Source organism: Lissotriton helveticus, chromosome 12, assembly GCF_964261635.1.
Source record: "Lissotriton helveticus chromosome 12, aLisHel1.1, whole genome shotgun sequence".
NCBI classification, from domain to species: domain Eukaryota; kingdom Metazoa; phylum Chordata; class Amphibia; order Caudata; family Salamandridae; genus Lissotriton; species Lissotriton helveticus.
In genome coordinates, this window is record NC_136073.1 from 153177372 (window position 1) to 153193884 (window position 16513).

The 16513-nt window shown below is 42.2% G+C and overlaps 1 protein-coding gene across 2 annotated transcripts in view; it reads left to right on the forward strand.

The window, feature by feature from the left end:
• Positions 1-16513, forward strand: part of LOC144798263 (hydroperoxide isomerase ALOXE3-like) — a 211574-nt gene that overhangs the window by 83133 nt on the left and 111928 nt on the right. For both annotated transcript variants that reach the window (XM_078669028.1, XM_078669027.1), the window contains exon 4: positions 14604-14726. In XM_078669028.1, coding sequence (XP_078525154.1) covers positions 14604-14726 — 123 coding nt within the window. The remainder of the gene's footprint in view (positions 1-14603; positions 14727-16513) is intronic.

Genomic DNA, 16513 nt, shown 5'->3' on the forward strand with positions numbered 1-16513 from the left:
GAAGGAGCTATATGTTTACACGCGCTCCTCAAGGTTTCACAGAAAGCCCTAGTATTTACAGTCAAGCACTCAAGAGACAACTAGACAACATTCACATGCCAACTGACACTGCCCTGCTCCAGTATGTTGATGATCTACTGATCACAGCCCGTTCTGAACGTGCTTGCGAGCGAGCATCACTTACAGTCTTGTATTTTCTAGCCGAGATGGGGCACAAGGTGTCACCTTCGAAGCTTCAATTCTGTGTCCAGCAAGTGGTATACTTAGGACACTTGCTGTCCAAGAGGGGTAGGCAGTTGACACCCGACCGTATCCAGTTAATAGCGAGTCTTCCCCAGCCCAGAACCCAGAAGGAGGTACGTGCCTTTATCGGCCTTACTTCTTATTGTAGACAATGGATTCCCCAGTATGCATTTCTAGCCAAGCCACTGATACAGTTAACGACACAGGAGGCAGCCGTATCGACTGTCCTCCCTTGGACATCTGACCATACACTTAGTTTCAACGAGTTAAAGAAAGCCCTATGTCAAGCTCCAGTTCTAGCTACACCGAACTACAGTAAGCCTTTTACACTTTTCGTTACTGAACGCGAAGGTACAGCATTATCTGTTCTCACACAAGATCAAGCAGGACAATACAAGCCCTGTGCTTATTTTTCGAGCACATTAGATCCAGTCGCCCAGGCGTTGCCTGCGTGCCTCAAGTCAGTTGCAGCCACAGCACTAGCTATCAGACAAAGTGATTCCATAGTTCTAGGACATTCCCTGACAGTACAAGTCCCACACTCCGTAGAAGTTCTTTTAAACCGAACACAAACTCAGCACTTGACAATTGCACGTTTAACAGGTTATGAATTGACACTGTTCCAGCCACACATAGAAATTAGACGCTGCAACGTCCTGAATCCCGCTACACTGTTACCATCAGTTAATTCAAATCCAGACCCACATGATTGTGTGGAAGTAGTTAATATTACGACAAAGCCAAGACAAGACCTGACAGACATTCCGTTACCAGATCCTGACCTGACACTTTATGTGGATGGTTCATGTATGAGAACTAGTACAGGAGAACTAGTCGCCGCATATGCAGTAACTACTGACACCGAAGTTATTGAGACACACCGTATTGACACCCTGTCCGCTCAAGCAGCAGAGCTAGTCGCTCTGACACAAGCCTGTATGCATGCCAAGAACCTGAAAGTTAATGTTTATACAGATTCACGTTACGCATTCGGAGTTGTACACGACTTCGGAGTGCTCTGGCAGGAGAGAGGTTTCATGACTTCTCATGGAACCAAGATTCAGCATGGTCTCCTTATTCAAGCCCTGTTAGATGCCATACATTTACCGACATCCATTGCTATCATGAAATGTAAAGCACATACGAAAGTTACTGACATTATTTCTCAAGGTAATGATCTAGCAGATCGCACAGCCAAGCTTACAGCACAGACTCCAGACATTCCAGTTAATCAGACACATACTCCAGATCTGACTACCTGCATGACAGTTAAGGACCCTACACAAGATGTCATAGATATCCAGTTACATGCTACTCCCGATGAAATCAAGAAATGGTCTGAACAAGGAGGGGTCCAGACAGATCAAGGATGGTTAACGAAGGGTAGAGCCACATGGTTTCTTCCCGACTCTATGGTTCAAGTCGTTATCAACACCGCACATAGTCCAGCACATTTAGGAGAAAAAGCTATGTTAGACAGTATCCAGAACATTTGGTTCAACAAGCATTTACGAGCTGCAGCCAAGCAGAAAGTCCGCACCTGTATGATATGTTGTCAGTTTAATCCAGGTAAAAGTGTCCCGGTGGAACAAGGTGGTTTCCAGCCCCCTGACCACCCTTTTGAGGTCCTCCAGATGGATTATATTCAGATGGAGCGATGTCGAGGTTTCAAGTATGTCCTTGTAGTTGTATGCGCTTTGTCCAGGTGGACAGAAGCATATCCAGTCCCAGATTACACAGCCGCGACCACTGCCAAGCAGTTGGTTCGTGAATTCTTCCCTAGATACGGACTCCCTAGAGTCGTATATTCTGATAACGGTCAGCCATTCTCATCCGAACTCATGAAGCACGTTTCCCTTTTGTTAGGGTACCAGTGGAAGTTCCATTGTGTACGCCATCCTGAAGCAGCCGGTCTCGTAGAGAGACATAATCAGACCCTGAAAATCCGTATTGCCAAAGTCTGTAAAGAAAAAGGTGTGGACTGGCTAGTAGCTCTGCCAGTTGCTCTGTTTTATATGCGCATGGTCGCACATTCCAGATCAGGTCTGTCCCCGTATGAGGTCGTATTCGGCCGCCCCCCTAACATGTGGGGTACTCCTAGACCCCGAAGTATTACCGATGTTTCATGTAATATGCTGACAGATTACCTAGCTTCCTTGATGTCTGCCCTCAACTCATGTCGTTCACAGGTTGCCGCCGCATTTCCAGACAATACCGAGGTGGCACCGCACGAGATCGTTCCAGGCTCCCTAGTGATGGTCCGGAATTTCGACAGATCAAGTCCGCTGGAACCACGTTGGAAGGAACCACGTCAGGTCCTCCTCACCACCCGTACAGCCGTCAAGTTGGAAGGCAGAAAAGGATGGATCCACCTTTCTCATGTTAAACTTTTTAAAGGACTGAAATCCGTTTCTAAAAACATTTCCCAGGATTTGAAGGACTGCCAAAATATTGCTCTTAAGGACTGTCCCGCACAAGACATTATTACAACCCCTCCCTTGTTAGAGAAAACTCCGCAGCAGGAGTATAAGTTAAAGCTCAGGTCTAGTAAAATAAGTCAGTCAGTTTGATTGTATAAGTCCTCCCCTAGGTGAAACGGTTAGATTGTTTCTGACATGTATAAAATAGACCCCCATAGTGAGAGAGTCAGTCAAAGTTCAATCAGATGTATCGTTTTTCTGAGTTTCGTATTATTCATCAGCATTTTGATTTCCTGCACCAGCTATGCGTTCTATCTGTATTTTCCAGTTCCTCATGTAAATATGTCTGCTAATGCTACAGTAGAACACACGTTTAGTGATCTGCCTCCTCACGAATATTCTTACCGTCTCGCTATGCGCAACAACACATTTATCCGTATGTTACATTATTCACACCAGACCAGCAATGCCACTAATTGTTGGGTGTGTGGTCGACTCCCCCCTTTCCAGACCTCGAAGGGAGTTCTGCCACTCTTTCCTTATCCATTCTCACACAATGGTTCGTGTGGAGCATGGTCCACGTTAACGTCTTCCTCAACAGATATGTCTTTTCTTAACAGTACATGTTTCTCAGACAAGCAAGGTTTCCCCCACAGAACAGGTTTAGATTTAGAAAATGAAGTATATAATTTAGGTAATTATTCGTCGAATTTCATGGTCCTGAATGTTCAGTCTGATACTACTCCAGACTTACCTGCTATTTCAGTACTACCAGTCAAAGGCGAATTATGTGTCCGTAGTTATGGTTCCATACATGTAGGTCATAGTGAATGTACTACTGTTATCCAGTATAGTGACAGTGGGATATCTGTTTTCAAAGCTTCACGTCATTCTTATTTTATTTGTGGTCAAACTGCATATGTTCGTCTGCCCCTCGATTGGGAGGGAACCTGTTACATTGCTTTCCTACTGCCACCTGTTTTCCTAGCCCCATCTGATTATCACAGAAACACACATCTAGTACACATTAGACATAGAAGGGAGTCCCCAATTGTCGATTATACTGAAACTACTCTAGAACAGTATACAGATTTCAATAAAGGTTTCTTCTTCTTCGTAGGACCTGTCCAGAATAGTAAACTGATCCGTAGGTTAACAAGAACCCTTGAAGCTGTAGTAAATGAGACTGCCTCTGCTCTAGGTAACTTAACCGAAGAACAATCTGCTATGAGATTTGTCGTTTTGCAAAATCGTCTCGTCCTTGACGTCATACTGGCCGATAGGGGCGGGGCCTGTAGAGTCATCGGATCTAGTTGCTGCATTTTCATTCCAAATAACGCGCCGTCTGTTTATTCAGCTATAACCAGACTCCATAAAATTGCCCATCTGTTACACCAAGATCCAGGCACCTGGACATGGTCCGGTTGGTTCTGGAATATAATTTCCGCATGGGGATGGAAAGTCCTGTCTTTTCTAGGTATTGCAGTAGCGATCATATTTAGCTGCTGCCTCTGTATACAATGTGGCCCTGCGATTTGCAGCATGTGCGCTACCTCTTGTATTCCTAGTCCCAAGCCCCGTTCTAAATCCCGTTCCAAGACAATTCGAGACGAGCAAATGATACTGTATGAAATGATAGATGGTATCATGAAAATTGATGTTTCCTGATGGAAACGTAGTGACAAGGAGGGAATGTGGAAAAGTAAATTTTGCCATGTTCTGTGTCCCTACGCCTCATCCATCATATGTTATGTGTGCATGACCAATATGCATATGTTATTCCCCATGTCTGATTAATGACGCAATTACAGTTGTGTCCACCTTTAGTATGCTAGTTTCCAGTCCTCGTGAATACTACGAATATCAGGCCTATGTAAAGTATGTTGCCACGTTTCTCAGTGTGCACGTTATTCCATTGTAAAGTCCCCGTTTCCAGGCCTCAAAAGGGCCCGGACATCAGATTCAGCTCCTGTCTCCTGAAAGCCTCGCTAAGGAGCGATACAGCCCCCACCTGTATCCTCGACCCTTCACTTACTTCCTGCCTCGCAGTGCCCGGTGCAGCTTGGCTCTGCCTCTGAGTCTGCCAAGAGTATGTTATAGTTCCAGCTATCAGTTCAGTCCTCCTCCTCTGCATTCCTAAGCTACTGAACTGCATCAATAGTTTCCGTCATTGTCTAGCCTATGCGGCTCCACGTTAGAGAAATACTGTATTAATGGTCATTTAATATTCTCCATCACGCACTACATGTAGAATAATGCATGGTCCAGTCTTAAGAATCAAGTTAGCTTTTCCCCTCATGACTTCTAGTTTATATCAACATGTTCCCTAAACACCAGATACCAGATAGGGTTTAGGTACATGTCGCTCCGACCCTCCAGACTCTAGTCTCTGCTCCTAGCACAGAGTTCGTAGCCCCCAGCTTCTCCTAGTAACACGTCATTGCCAGTTTTCGCGCACCATTAGGTTAGAGGTCCCGGCTCCTTAGGTAGCCCCCTCCAATGTTTCCGCCCCATTTCATGACATATTCTGTTACGTTTGCCTCACATGTCTATGTATACTCCCAGTTACACCTCTTTTTACTGTTATCTTTCGCGACTGCTACGCGTCACGCCTTCTGCTCCACCCACTGCTACGCCTACTGCAATGTAATGCTATGTGTTTGCGCTATGTATATAAGTCGATGTATTGTTATTAAAAGTTAGCGCGCTCATCCCAGACCTAGCCCCAGCAGCTGCTGGGTCATCCTATGCAGGTTGTCCTGATCCTGTCCTTATGCTGTAATAAACCTGCAGAAACTCCTACTACCTCGAATCTTGACTCTTATTTTATTGAGCTATCTGTTATTCATTCATTCATCCAAAAATAGATCCGGTATTATTTATTTATATACCACAGCACAGTAATCTTTCCATGCAAGACTCTACATACTTTAGCTGGATGGGTTGGCAATTTTTCTCATTTTATTTAAATTTTAGTTTTATTTCCTTGTAGCAAATCAGGCAAGGAAGATTTCCTGATAGGCGCACGAGCAGCTAGTTTGCAGTTCTATTTTTAATATATCCACTGCACTTGTGTATGCCTCTCAGCATTATCTACGCTACTCGAATGTAATGTGCATTAGATGTTTAGTAGGTCCTGACCCTTTAACATGAGAACCAAAATTAATCCACTGCAGTGCGACAGTAGTGTGCCAAAGCTGGACCTACCTGAGGCAAGCCGGTCTGCGCACAGCCTCCTTCTATACCCAAAGCCCTTCGGCCCCAGAAACAAGAACTACACATTGGGGCATATTACCAACGTTAAGCGAAATTTATCGCTAACGATGCTTAGCAACGAATTTTGGAACGCTAAGCATCGTCAGAAATTATCGCAGATAAACCTTGCTATTATCAAGGTTTATCGCAAATGCGATAAAAAACGGCCGCAATGCATGAATATCGCTGAAAAGTCAGCGATATTCATGCATTACCGAGCTAATGCTCTTAGCCATGTTATCCACCTCCCATTGGATCTAAGAACTGCTCAGGGCAGGTGTTAGTTTTTGGAGATATTCGCGCTTGGCGCGAATATCTCCAAAAGTTGGTAATAGGAGATAGCGATGTTAGCGACTGTTTCCAGTCGCTAACATCTTGGCACGCCCACTTTGCATGTCATTAGTGATAAATATCACTGACATGCAAAGTGGGGCCCAAGATGGTCGCTATCTCCTACTAGCTGTCGCTAACTGGTGTTAGCGACAGCTAGGTAATAGGGAGATAATTTTATCTCCGCTTTCTTGGCTTTTAAAGCCAAAAAAGCGGAGCTAAACCCCCTTGATAATATGCCCCATTATTCCCAAAATCTTGCTGACAATCATTTGATCTTTAATCAGACTTTTGGTTAGCAGGAGTAGTAGGGATATCTTCGTCTAGAAGCAACAACTTTGCCTGCTGTCTTATGAATGTCAGATCACTTCTCAAATTCAACGTCCTCAACTCAGACTTTATATCCACAAATAATCGTGTTATTATGTTCATTGTTGAAACTTGGAAACATGATTCCACCATGCCTGATATTGCCTTTGCAGTCCAGAAGTGCTACTCTATAGCGCATCAAGAGTGCACACATTGACTAGAAGTAGGGCTGTCCTGCTCCGACCTTATCAGTTTGGAGATTAACATCAATTTATCTCAAGCAGAGGGATTTATATTTTGGTTAACACCAATCCACATGCTCTTTTTCTGAAAACCTAGTGTATTGTACTGCATGGAACACCAGTCACTTCATTACTACTTTAGCTGAGCGACATGTGCCTTTTATTCTCAAGGATGCAAAGTTTTCCATTCGGGAGATTATAATATTTGTGTTGAAAAAACTGTTGATGTGTATGCTCAATTTTACCCCCGTTCCCCTTCTATAGTTAGATCACTTGAAAGTCCCTTTTCAGCTAGTTGACACTATGCCCTGTCCAGGACCAACCATTTAAATGGTAAAAAAATGATCAAAGAGTAATTCTGACAATTTAGCCAAAGCTTTCACTTCAGTTCTGCTGTACTTTATCAGGCTTGCAGTCAGAGGGTGCTATTGGCTTCATCTTGTGGATATTAATGGCGTTTGACACCATTCCCCATCTCAAATGTAAGAAATCATCTAGTGACAGTCCAGCCACCCTATTGTATTCCGATACTCTAAGAGCAACTAAACACCAAAGTAGAAGAAGAACAGAATTGTGGCATTGATTATGACACTGAGTCCAGGCAAGCTACAAAAAGGGACCACTAAATCATCATTGAAAGCGCATTCCACATGTTATACAGATAAAACACCTCTTAATTCATCTAAATATGTTTTCGCTATTATAAAATACATCTGTCTATGTAACTTAGTTATCTATCCTGCTCAAGCGTTATGTGAGGATCTGGCTATGTTAAAATAGAATTGCATCCATCCACAATAATTTCACCAAGGAAATCTGCTCTTGAATAGCTTTCTTTCCTAAAATCAACTTCCACCGCACTTACCGGTGTCTCCTCAAGCAATTACAAGTACAGTCGAAGAACCTCTTTATGCTATAACCTCTTCTTATTCAGGCAGCTCATGTGATATTTACCTCCGTGTATTTTCAGCACAGGTATGGATTCTACTGGTCTAAGTCTTTGTCAGTTGTTTTGGACTTGCCCCTTATTACAGCCACTGTTCGGGTGTCTTGGAAACAAGCTTACATGATATAATTACAAAGAAAACATCTGCTGACCCCTATGTGTTGGCCTATTTCTGTCTCCATTTAACATCTACGATTCTGGAGCAAATGGTGAACAACCAACTGTCAGGCTACTTGGGATTCAACTTCTTTTGGACCCCTGGCAATATGGTTTCAGGCTGCATCACCTGTGGCAGCCATGGAGCATTTTCGAGCCAAACTGCATCACAGTGGCTCATCTATCTTGATTTTACTTGATCTGTCTGCTACCTTTGACTTGGTGTCACCCTTTTTCTACTTGAACACCTACACATGTTGTTACTTTCACTGCAATCTGCTATGTCTCACTTAAAATCGTCAGAAAAGATCTGTCACATCTACCTTCTACTACCTGCAAGACTGCATTGCATACCATGATAACAGCTAGGAAATGTAGGGCTTCCATTCTACGTATTATAAGACCTGCAATCTGTGTATAATGCCATAACACACCTTATCCAGAATATCCCTAGATATCAGTCCATCTCTCCTCATTACTAAAAGTTATTTCTTCCAATCCAAAGTTATTCCACTTCTTTCCTCTTCACATTACTGAATAGGCTTCCATCGGTATGATTTGTAGCTAGAAGTTATCATTATTGGGTATTTTTCATTGCAGCTTACAGTAACTACACATGACCACACAAAGACAAAGTCAGAACAGATTTAACCAGAAGGGGGAGTCACAGGGTATAAGACAATGAAGACTGTATTTAGTTCATGAACAGTACAGGTAGGTAATCAACATATTAGCTCCTCATGCTTTTCCCTGTCTCGGTCGTTTTTAAAGAAATGACATGCCCTTCATTACTAAAATAAAAAATTAAAAAATTAAAAATCGCCACCTGTAACCCATTAATAAAATTATTAGGTGGAAATCACAAATGCAGTACTAAGGGCAGTGCTTTAAGTCCCAATGCCAAATACTAAATTGTCCACCTCTAATTTGTAGTGCATGATAAATGTGAAGGTGGCTGATCAACAAATGTCCTACCCTGAACCCCCTTTAGCCTCTACATTGGAATGGAATTTAACGTAGTATATCTCTCTAGATGCTGTACAGGAGATTCCCATTAAAGAAGCATAAGCTGTAGTGATGACTGTCTTCACTCAGAATCTGGATTTTTAGATTAAAATTGATGATGAGGCTCACTGCCCACACTATGGTACCTTAAGCAGACAGATGCCATGCTCTACACTTTAGACTTTGGCAGATTGTCTTGGTAAACGTGAAAAGAAGAAAAAGTTTTCTGAATAAATCTGGACCTGCTCAAGAGATCAATGTATCAGAAAAATCTCTGAGCTAAGGAGACCTAGTGATTTAAGGGACCAATTGCCCATATGCCGAACCAACAAAGTGTGGCAGGGTATGCTCAGACGTGAGTCCCTTGCTCACTTTGCCACTGGATTCAAGCAAGCCGGGCTGAAGACGGCTGGAATGCCAGAAACCGGTCCTCGGAAGCTTGTTTCCGGTCCAGGGAAGACATGGCTTGGCAGTTCGGGCTGAACTGTTCCCATGAGGCACAGGGTCAGACTGATTTGCATATAGCCATGTCTGAACTGGGGTGGCAGAGTGGGCTAAAGAACGGTGATGGATTAAACCCAGATCTCTTGACAGGGTGTGAGTGTTTGATTGATTCAGATGCTCCGACCATCACCACCCCCTTTTGTACCGCGAACCAACAATCTTGACAGAGTAAAAAGTGCTAAGTACGAAATGTTTTAAAGGAAACACGGAGGTTGAAATGTAGTGATATTCATGATAGAAAGGATTGACTTTTGATCCCAAGGTGGAGACCAGGAAGTTAAGTTCAGAAAACGACCTTCAAAATCTATGTAACAATGAAAAGCACCACTCCGACTACGTAGAGGTTAAGTCATGGACTCCACTGACATGTCTCCTTGCCCTTGAACTTGTTTAATAAACCAGATAGAAGATTGCTTTGATAGTCCACAAATAGATTAAAATACCTTGGTCAGACCTTTTGGACATTCTGGATAAGATACCTCCCCCAAAAGATAGAACTCCTGAAGACTGATCAATTATTCAACCCTCCTTCATCAAGCCCCTTAAAGCTAATACCTTTGAGAGATCAACAAGGTTACTTATCCAAAGATCTATCAAATCCCAGTGAAGATGTAGACTTAAACAGTGTCCTCCCTTCTAGTATGATAATTGGAATAAAGGTATTAATTGTGAGGTCAAGTGGGCTGATCTGGTGAAGCATCCAGAGAATGTTGAGCATGGTTATTCCTTCAATCTTTTAGCCCTTGACACTTGGTGTGTGTGTATGGGGGGGTTCAAGCAAGGTGTTGAATAATAAGCTTAGGAGTAAGTGGAGCGTGGTGTTGGCAAGTGGTGCAACCACTTCAGTTGTATAGCCAAACATTTCAGTTTCAGCTTTAGGGATTGATGGAGGAAACTTATTTCTGATGAGCGATGGTTAGGGAGCATGAGGAGAAATGATCTGTCAGAATCAATGGCTCAGGAAGACTGGATGATGACAGTGATGTGGTAGTCAACACTGAGGATGAGACCTCAAGTTTGAGTGCAGCTTACTCTGGAGAAAGGAAAAACCAATGTGTTGGATGAGAGCATGCAGTTAATCTGGGTTCTCAGGGTGGTAGGAAAGACTGTCTCATAATCAAGTAGAGTACTGCAATAAATTCAAATAGCAGCAGAATTAGGCAACCTTGTATTTATCCTAATAGTTATGTGTGTTATTAAAATTTGTGTAGGTGAAGGGGAGATGTGTGATGTGCTTTACTGCGTCTACTTACTTTAGGCATATATACTTGTGTGAATGTGGTTAACTTTTCATACTTACTTTGAGGTTATCTCACACTCCAGCACAAACCCTTAATTATGGCATAGGCTGTGTCATGTTCCAGGATGCCGATCGTCAGCTGGTTTTAGATGGACAGAATTGGGGAAGTTGGTTCTTATTTGGCATTTTTTAAATACTGCGCACACACAAGCTTTTAAACTCTACCTGACATTGTGGTTGATTTGTTAATACACTTCTATTTGTTCTGATACTCTGGAAAGGGGCAATGGCATCAATACAAAAGGTAGATTGGTCTTTTGCTTTCAGTGACCCAGGATTTTGACAAGCTTCAAAATATCAAAGAACCGCCATTTCATGGTTTTCAGAACAGTTAGAGGAGAAAAGTAGAGTCAACTGTGACTGCTTTTACTGCCCAAACCGATATCTCTTCCCTATATGTAGTTGCAAAGGGATAGAAATGGCATATAAAACTGCCTATTAAAATATGTCTAGAAATAGTTGGGGTTTTGACTGCCCCTGCTCTGAACGTAGATCTCACTCTTGAGTTACTTTACATTTAAGCATATCATACTTCACCTTACCATACGACACCATATAGTATGACACAACAACAAACCATCTAATTTTGCACTAGCCCTCATGACACTATACTACACTAAATAAAACTGCTTTGCCTCATACCTAATTACAGCATCTATAACAATACCAACCAACACACAGATTGACACCCCTCCATATCACATATAGCATCATTCACCATCCAAATCACCATCACACCATTACAAGACATACAAAATCACACAATATCATACACATTTCCCCATAACACTGCAAATAAAATGCCCAGAACAGCACAGTTTATTGCACTATAACCAACACATTAATAAATGTATCACACCATGAAACGAGTAGTACTTAACACACCATAAAACAGCATAGCATAAAATATCATAACACAGTACCTACAACCACACACCTTTATACATAAACTATCACATTGCACTACATAGTGATATATTTATGCTAGTCCACATCATATAATACCATGCACCATGCCAGATTACCTCACAGAATAGATGTCACATCATACTACACCACATCATGCCATGTAATGTTTAATCATACTGTATGACACCATCCAACACATCTCATTATAGCACACATCACCTCTCTACACAAACATATTCGTTACTACATTCAATTATACACCACTGCATGTGCCATATCATATAGTGCCTTTCCATACTACTTGCATAATGACAGTGATGTTGTGTTATCTCGCCTCATTATAATTGAAGGTAGTTGTCGTCCTTCAAAATGATTGAGGGAGTTCTCTCTAAATATAAAGTTTAACTAAACAGCCTTTTATTAGGGGATATGACATGATGATTTATGGTTACTCATTGATGTTATTAAACATATATGATTAGTCAACCATATCTGGCTTAGCAAGGCTTTCGTGTCAAAGTGTACCTATTTGTGACTACCAAATATATATGCCAGAGGTAAATGCAACTTGGCTACTGCAGTGTCAATAGCTTTGAAGGTATAAATTATGAAGTGGGAGCAAGAATGATAATATTGTGATAGTCCCTGTATCTTATGGCAGATTTCCTGGGGCTAAAGAGGGCTGGACCATCTTTTCTGAAATAGTAGCATCACTGTGCACATAACATGTAGAGTTATAGGCCTAGCAATAGAATACTGGAAATATGCATCTCACTTTGCCTCCTTGCTGTAGATAAAAGAAGAAAAAAGCCAGGCCCAGAATAATCAGCCCTACATCACAGCACACCACATTCAACACCTCATGAACCCATACAATATTACACAATATCATTTTGTAACACATACACCCAAAATGTAACATACCATGCCACAGTACATCACCAAATGCTGCAGCCCACAATATGCAACCAACTTTACCTCATCATACTACCACAAAACACCAAAATACACCATGAACTGCAGCACCAAGGAAATAATGCATCTTACCATGTAACATTGCATATCATACATGATGAATCAGTACCAAACCATGCCCAACATCATAACAGATTTGTTGGGTTGCAACAGTGGCTTCCCACCATGATGATGTGCTTTTCGGAATACAATACTCCCCCTGGATCAGGGCATTGGGATCCTACAGGCCCATGATTTCCCACCCCGTCGTTAAGCAAGTAAATGATTTTTCAACATTTCCCACAATTGACTCAAGTTTATCAAGCCTATCCAGTATCTAAGAATTATTTGCTATTATTTGTTCAAAACATTTCTTGACGGTCTTAATGTCTTGGGAGGATAAACCTGTTGAAGCAGGTGACATAGAGTGAGGGTGTAACGCAATTGGGAGTCCTTGCTTAGTGATGAAAGTCTCCTTAGAAAGTATCGCCTGAGATTCTTTTTAGATCTGATATTTCCTCCCAGTGAGGGTTCAGAATGTTTTAATTTCTTCTTCCTTTTAACTTGAGTGCCAGACATCAGGGGTAAAGGGGGTTGTAACAGAGACTTCACAAGAGGAGATGATTCCAATGTAATTTGGTCAATAGTGGCACTCCCTTAACTGGCCATTTGGAGCTGTGTCTAGATTCACAGCTATAACAGATCCCCCCTCCACAGACAGAAAAGAAATCTTAGTAACAGAATGTCGTCTAAGTCTCTGGCCGCTCGTGATAGAAAGCAATCAAGGCTACAGTTCTCGAGGGTTTTAGAGATACTCTCCCTCTCTCTCATTTGCTTCCGCTTTGACATCTGGAAGGGCAGATACAATCACTCTAAACATAACTTTGGTCAATACTGGTTGTCCAAATAAACTTACTGGGGTAGGTCTCTGGGAGGCTTCGTTGGACTGTATCACAGCGCCAGGTAGTCCTATATCCCAAAAAGTGGGAAAAGGCAGGTGCAAGTAAAAATCAAGATGGTAGGCCCAGCCCAGCCTTCCACTGGCTCTGATGGGCGTGGACAGGCCCGCCCTTGGCACTTTTGCACCCGTTGGCGGCTCCTGCTGCAAGGGTTGCTGGACAATAGAGTCCCTGAGGGTGTTTGGCGCTGCGATCTGAGCCGCTTTTATGTGCCTCCTGGATCTTTCGGGACGTGTTGGTGGCTCCTGTCGCAAGGGTTGCGGGACAATAGAATCCCTGAGGGTGTTTGGCTCTGTGATGGGCTCCCTTCAGTTTAGTTTCACAAACAAACCTGGGAGTGCTTCAGCTGAACTTAAGCAGGAGAAGTGAGTGTTTGTTGATTCCATACAATATGGTGGCTACCTCAGGCTACCACAGTAGGCCCTTGCCCAGGAGGGCCTTGAAGGCAAAAGTTGATCTGCAGAAGGAGCCATCTGAGCCATCTATAGATCAATTTCATTGATACCTTACTCCATGGAAGAAAATCCCACTTACATTAACCACCTGTGGTGATGTTCTAGATCAGCAACAAAAGCAGGATCAGAGTTGATAACCCATTAGGGTGTCCGCTAAAAGACAGACAAAAAACGAACAATGTTTTTTGTTTATAAGGAAAGCCTCTATGGTTCTACTGCAAAAGGGTCTTAAAGTCCAGAAATTATTATAGAAAGGGTCTTTAGCTAGGTATAGTTATGACACCTGGGTTCCTGTGGAGTGGCATGGACATAACAAACTTGAACAAGGAAGAGTAGGACACGTTTGCAAGAATTTTAAGCAACAAGTACCATTCAAGGGGACTAAGATTGGCAAACAAAACACACTCAAGCCCACACACACACACAGAGACACACACATACACTGTTTTTAATTTAATTTTTTATTGCCTTGTTTACCTGTGATCATTCATTGAATACAAAATTAAGACCCAAGTGGCAGACATGTTGCTGTTCCTATATGGATGCATTATTTTACAACTCTTTTCAGACAGTAAAGTATTCAATTAACCTTTGCTTGTGTCTCTTCTCTGACCAGGTGGAAAGTGCAACACGAAGGATTACCAAAACGTCTTGACGTGGACAATACAGAGGAGTTAAGCTCGAACTTTAAATTCTCACTTACCAAGTTCATAACTTTTGGCCTGAGCAAGGGTGTTTCGTAAGTATTGGGGGGCATTGTGATTAGAGCATATATGTTGGTGCTTCAAAGGGACCCTTACGCTCTATAGCAGTTGGACTACTTTTAAGACAGAAAGAGTTTGCTCTTCCAATTGAGCTAATGTATGAATCAAGTAAGGTTTTTCTTTAGAAATAAAATCTATGGGCCATATGTAGGTAATTACTATTTACCGACTTTCAAATCCCGAATTTTACCGATTCGGTATTTGAAAATCGGTAAATAGTATGTAGGTAATAATTCGGTAAAATTTATTATCGATTCAGTAAATACCTATTCGGTAACTCCCATTCATTCCTATGGGCCTGGAGGCCCATAGGAATGGATGGAAAGCCATTCACTATTACCGATTCGGTAAATACCGAATCGGTAATAGGGGGAACATATCCAAGGGTGGCAGGGTGTCACATTGACACCCTGTTGCACCCCTGAATCGTGCTTGTGTGCACATGTGGCACACATACATGCCCTAAGGGAATGTATGTCAATTCCCAAAATGCCTTATAACTGCCCATTTCATTCCTTACTGGTTCTCAACGTCGATTCTGGCAAAACTGCACAATATTTCACTGTGTCCTGAGTGCAACACTTGCTTTAAACGGACAGTTCCAATACAGGTCACAGTGTATCAAAGTAAAGTCTCGCTACCACAGAGTTTCTAAACAGTTGTAGTTCGCCTTTCAAAGTTGTTACCTCAAGCACGAAGTGCATAGGAAAAATTCCTCATTCAAATCCTGGCTACTTCAATGTTCATTCCCCAAGTGCCTCACACAGTGGCCCTTCCGTCCAAAAACATTTTCCTGTCCTATTTCACAGCCGGAGGACACTCTTTAAACATAAGCTACAAGCTTCCATCATCATCCTGACAAGAGGGAGTGCTTCTTCTCCGTGGATCGGGCCCATTGTGAGGTGTGTCAGACACCTCTAGTAAATCCAAAGAGGAAATGCGCTTCTCCAGCAATGATACATGTATCACACCATCACTCCATGGAACATCCTAGCCTGTTTATTCTTCCATTGAATGGATACAATCCAGCAACTTCCCGTCTTCTCTGATTTGATATCTCTAAATGATTTTCCTGCTTATGGCATATTTAAATATGTACAGAGGAGTTACTTTTTGGCCAATAAAGTGACAGATAATCTTTGGCTGTCCAATATACCATGTATAGATTTGCTGTACCGTAATCCACAAAAGGGGGTGACTGGGAAACTCTAAAGGCTGCTTATTCCGGATCAACAAGATAATTCACGTATTTTAGCACACACATGACAGGGCGCTAATTGACTTCAATGAATGTATCATGCTTAATAATCAGTGTGTCAATATTTCTAGACTAAAAGAACACCAATATAACATCAGTCAGGATCTTTGTCATACCCGCATACCATTCTGCAAATGGGGCTGCTGGACAAATTCTGAATTCTTTCAATGCTGGAAACATATAGTGGATACTAATCATATTTTCATCACATGTAGTGTTACAGTACGTTTTTGGGCTCGGATTATGGAAGAGATTTCTAGAGTGATACAAATGGTGTACATATGGCCCAAGAGCTAAAAATACACGGATGCTCAGTGACAATACCCAGTCAAATTTGTCAGATGTGTTTTTATGGTAATTCCTACAATACTTTGTATAGTCATGCTTTGGTTGGGCCCTAATACCCCTTTTATTATTTCTTGTTGGAATCAATTCTCTGAAATAAGTGGGCTGTGAATATCTGTCATGGAAAGCAACCCCCACAGAAAGCGTCTTAGACAAACC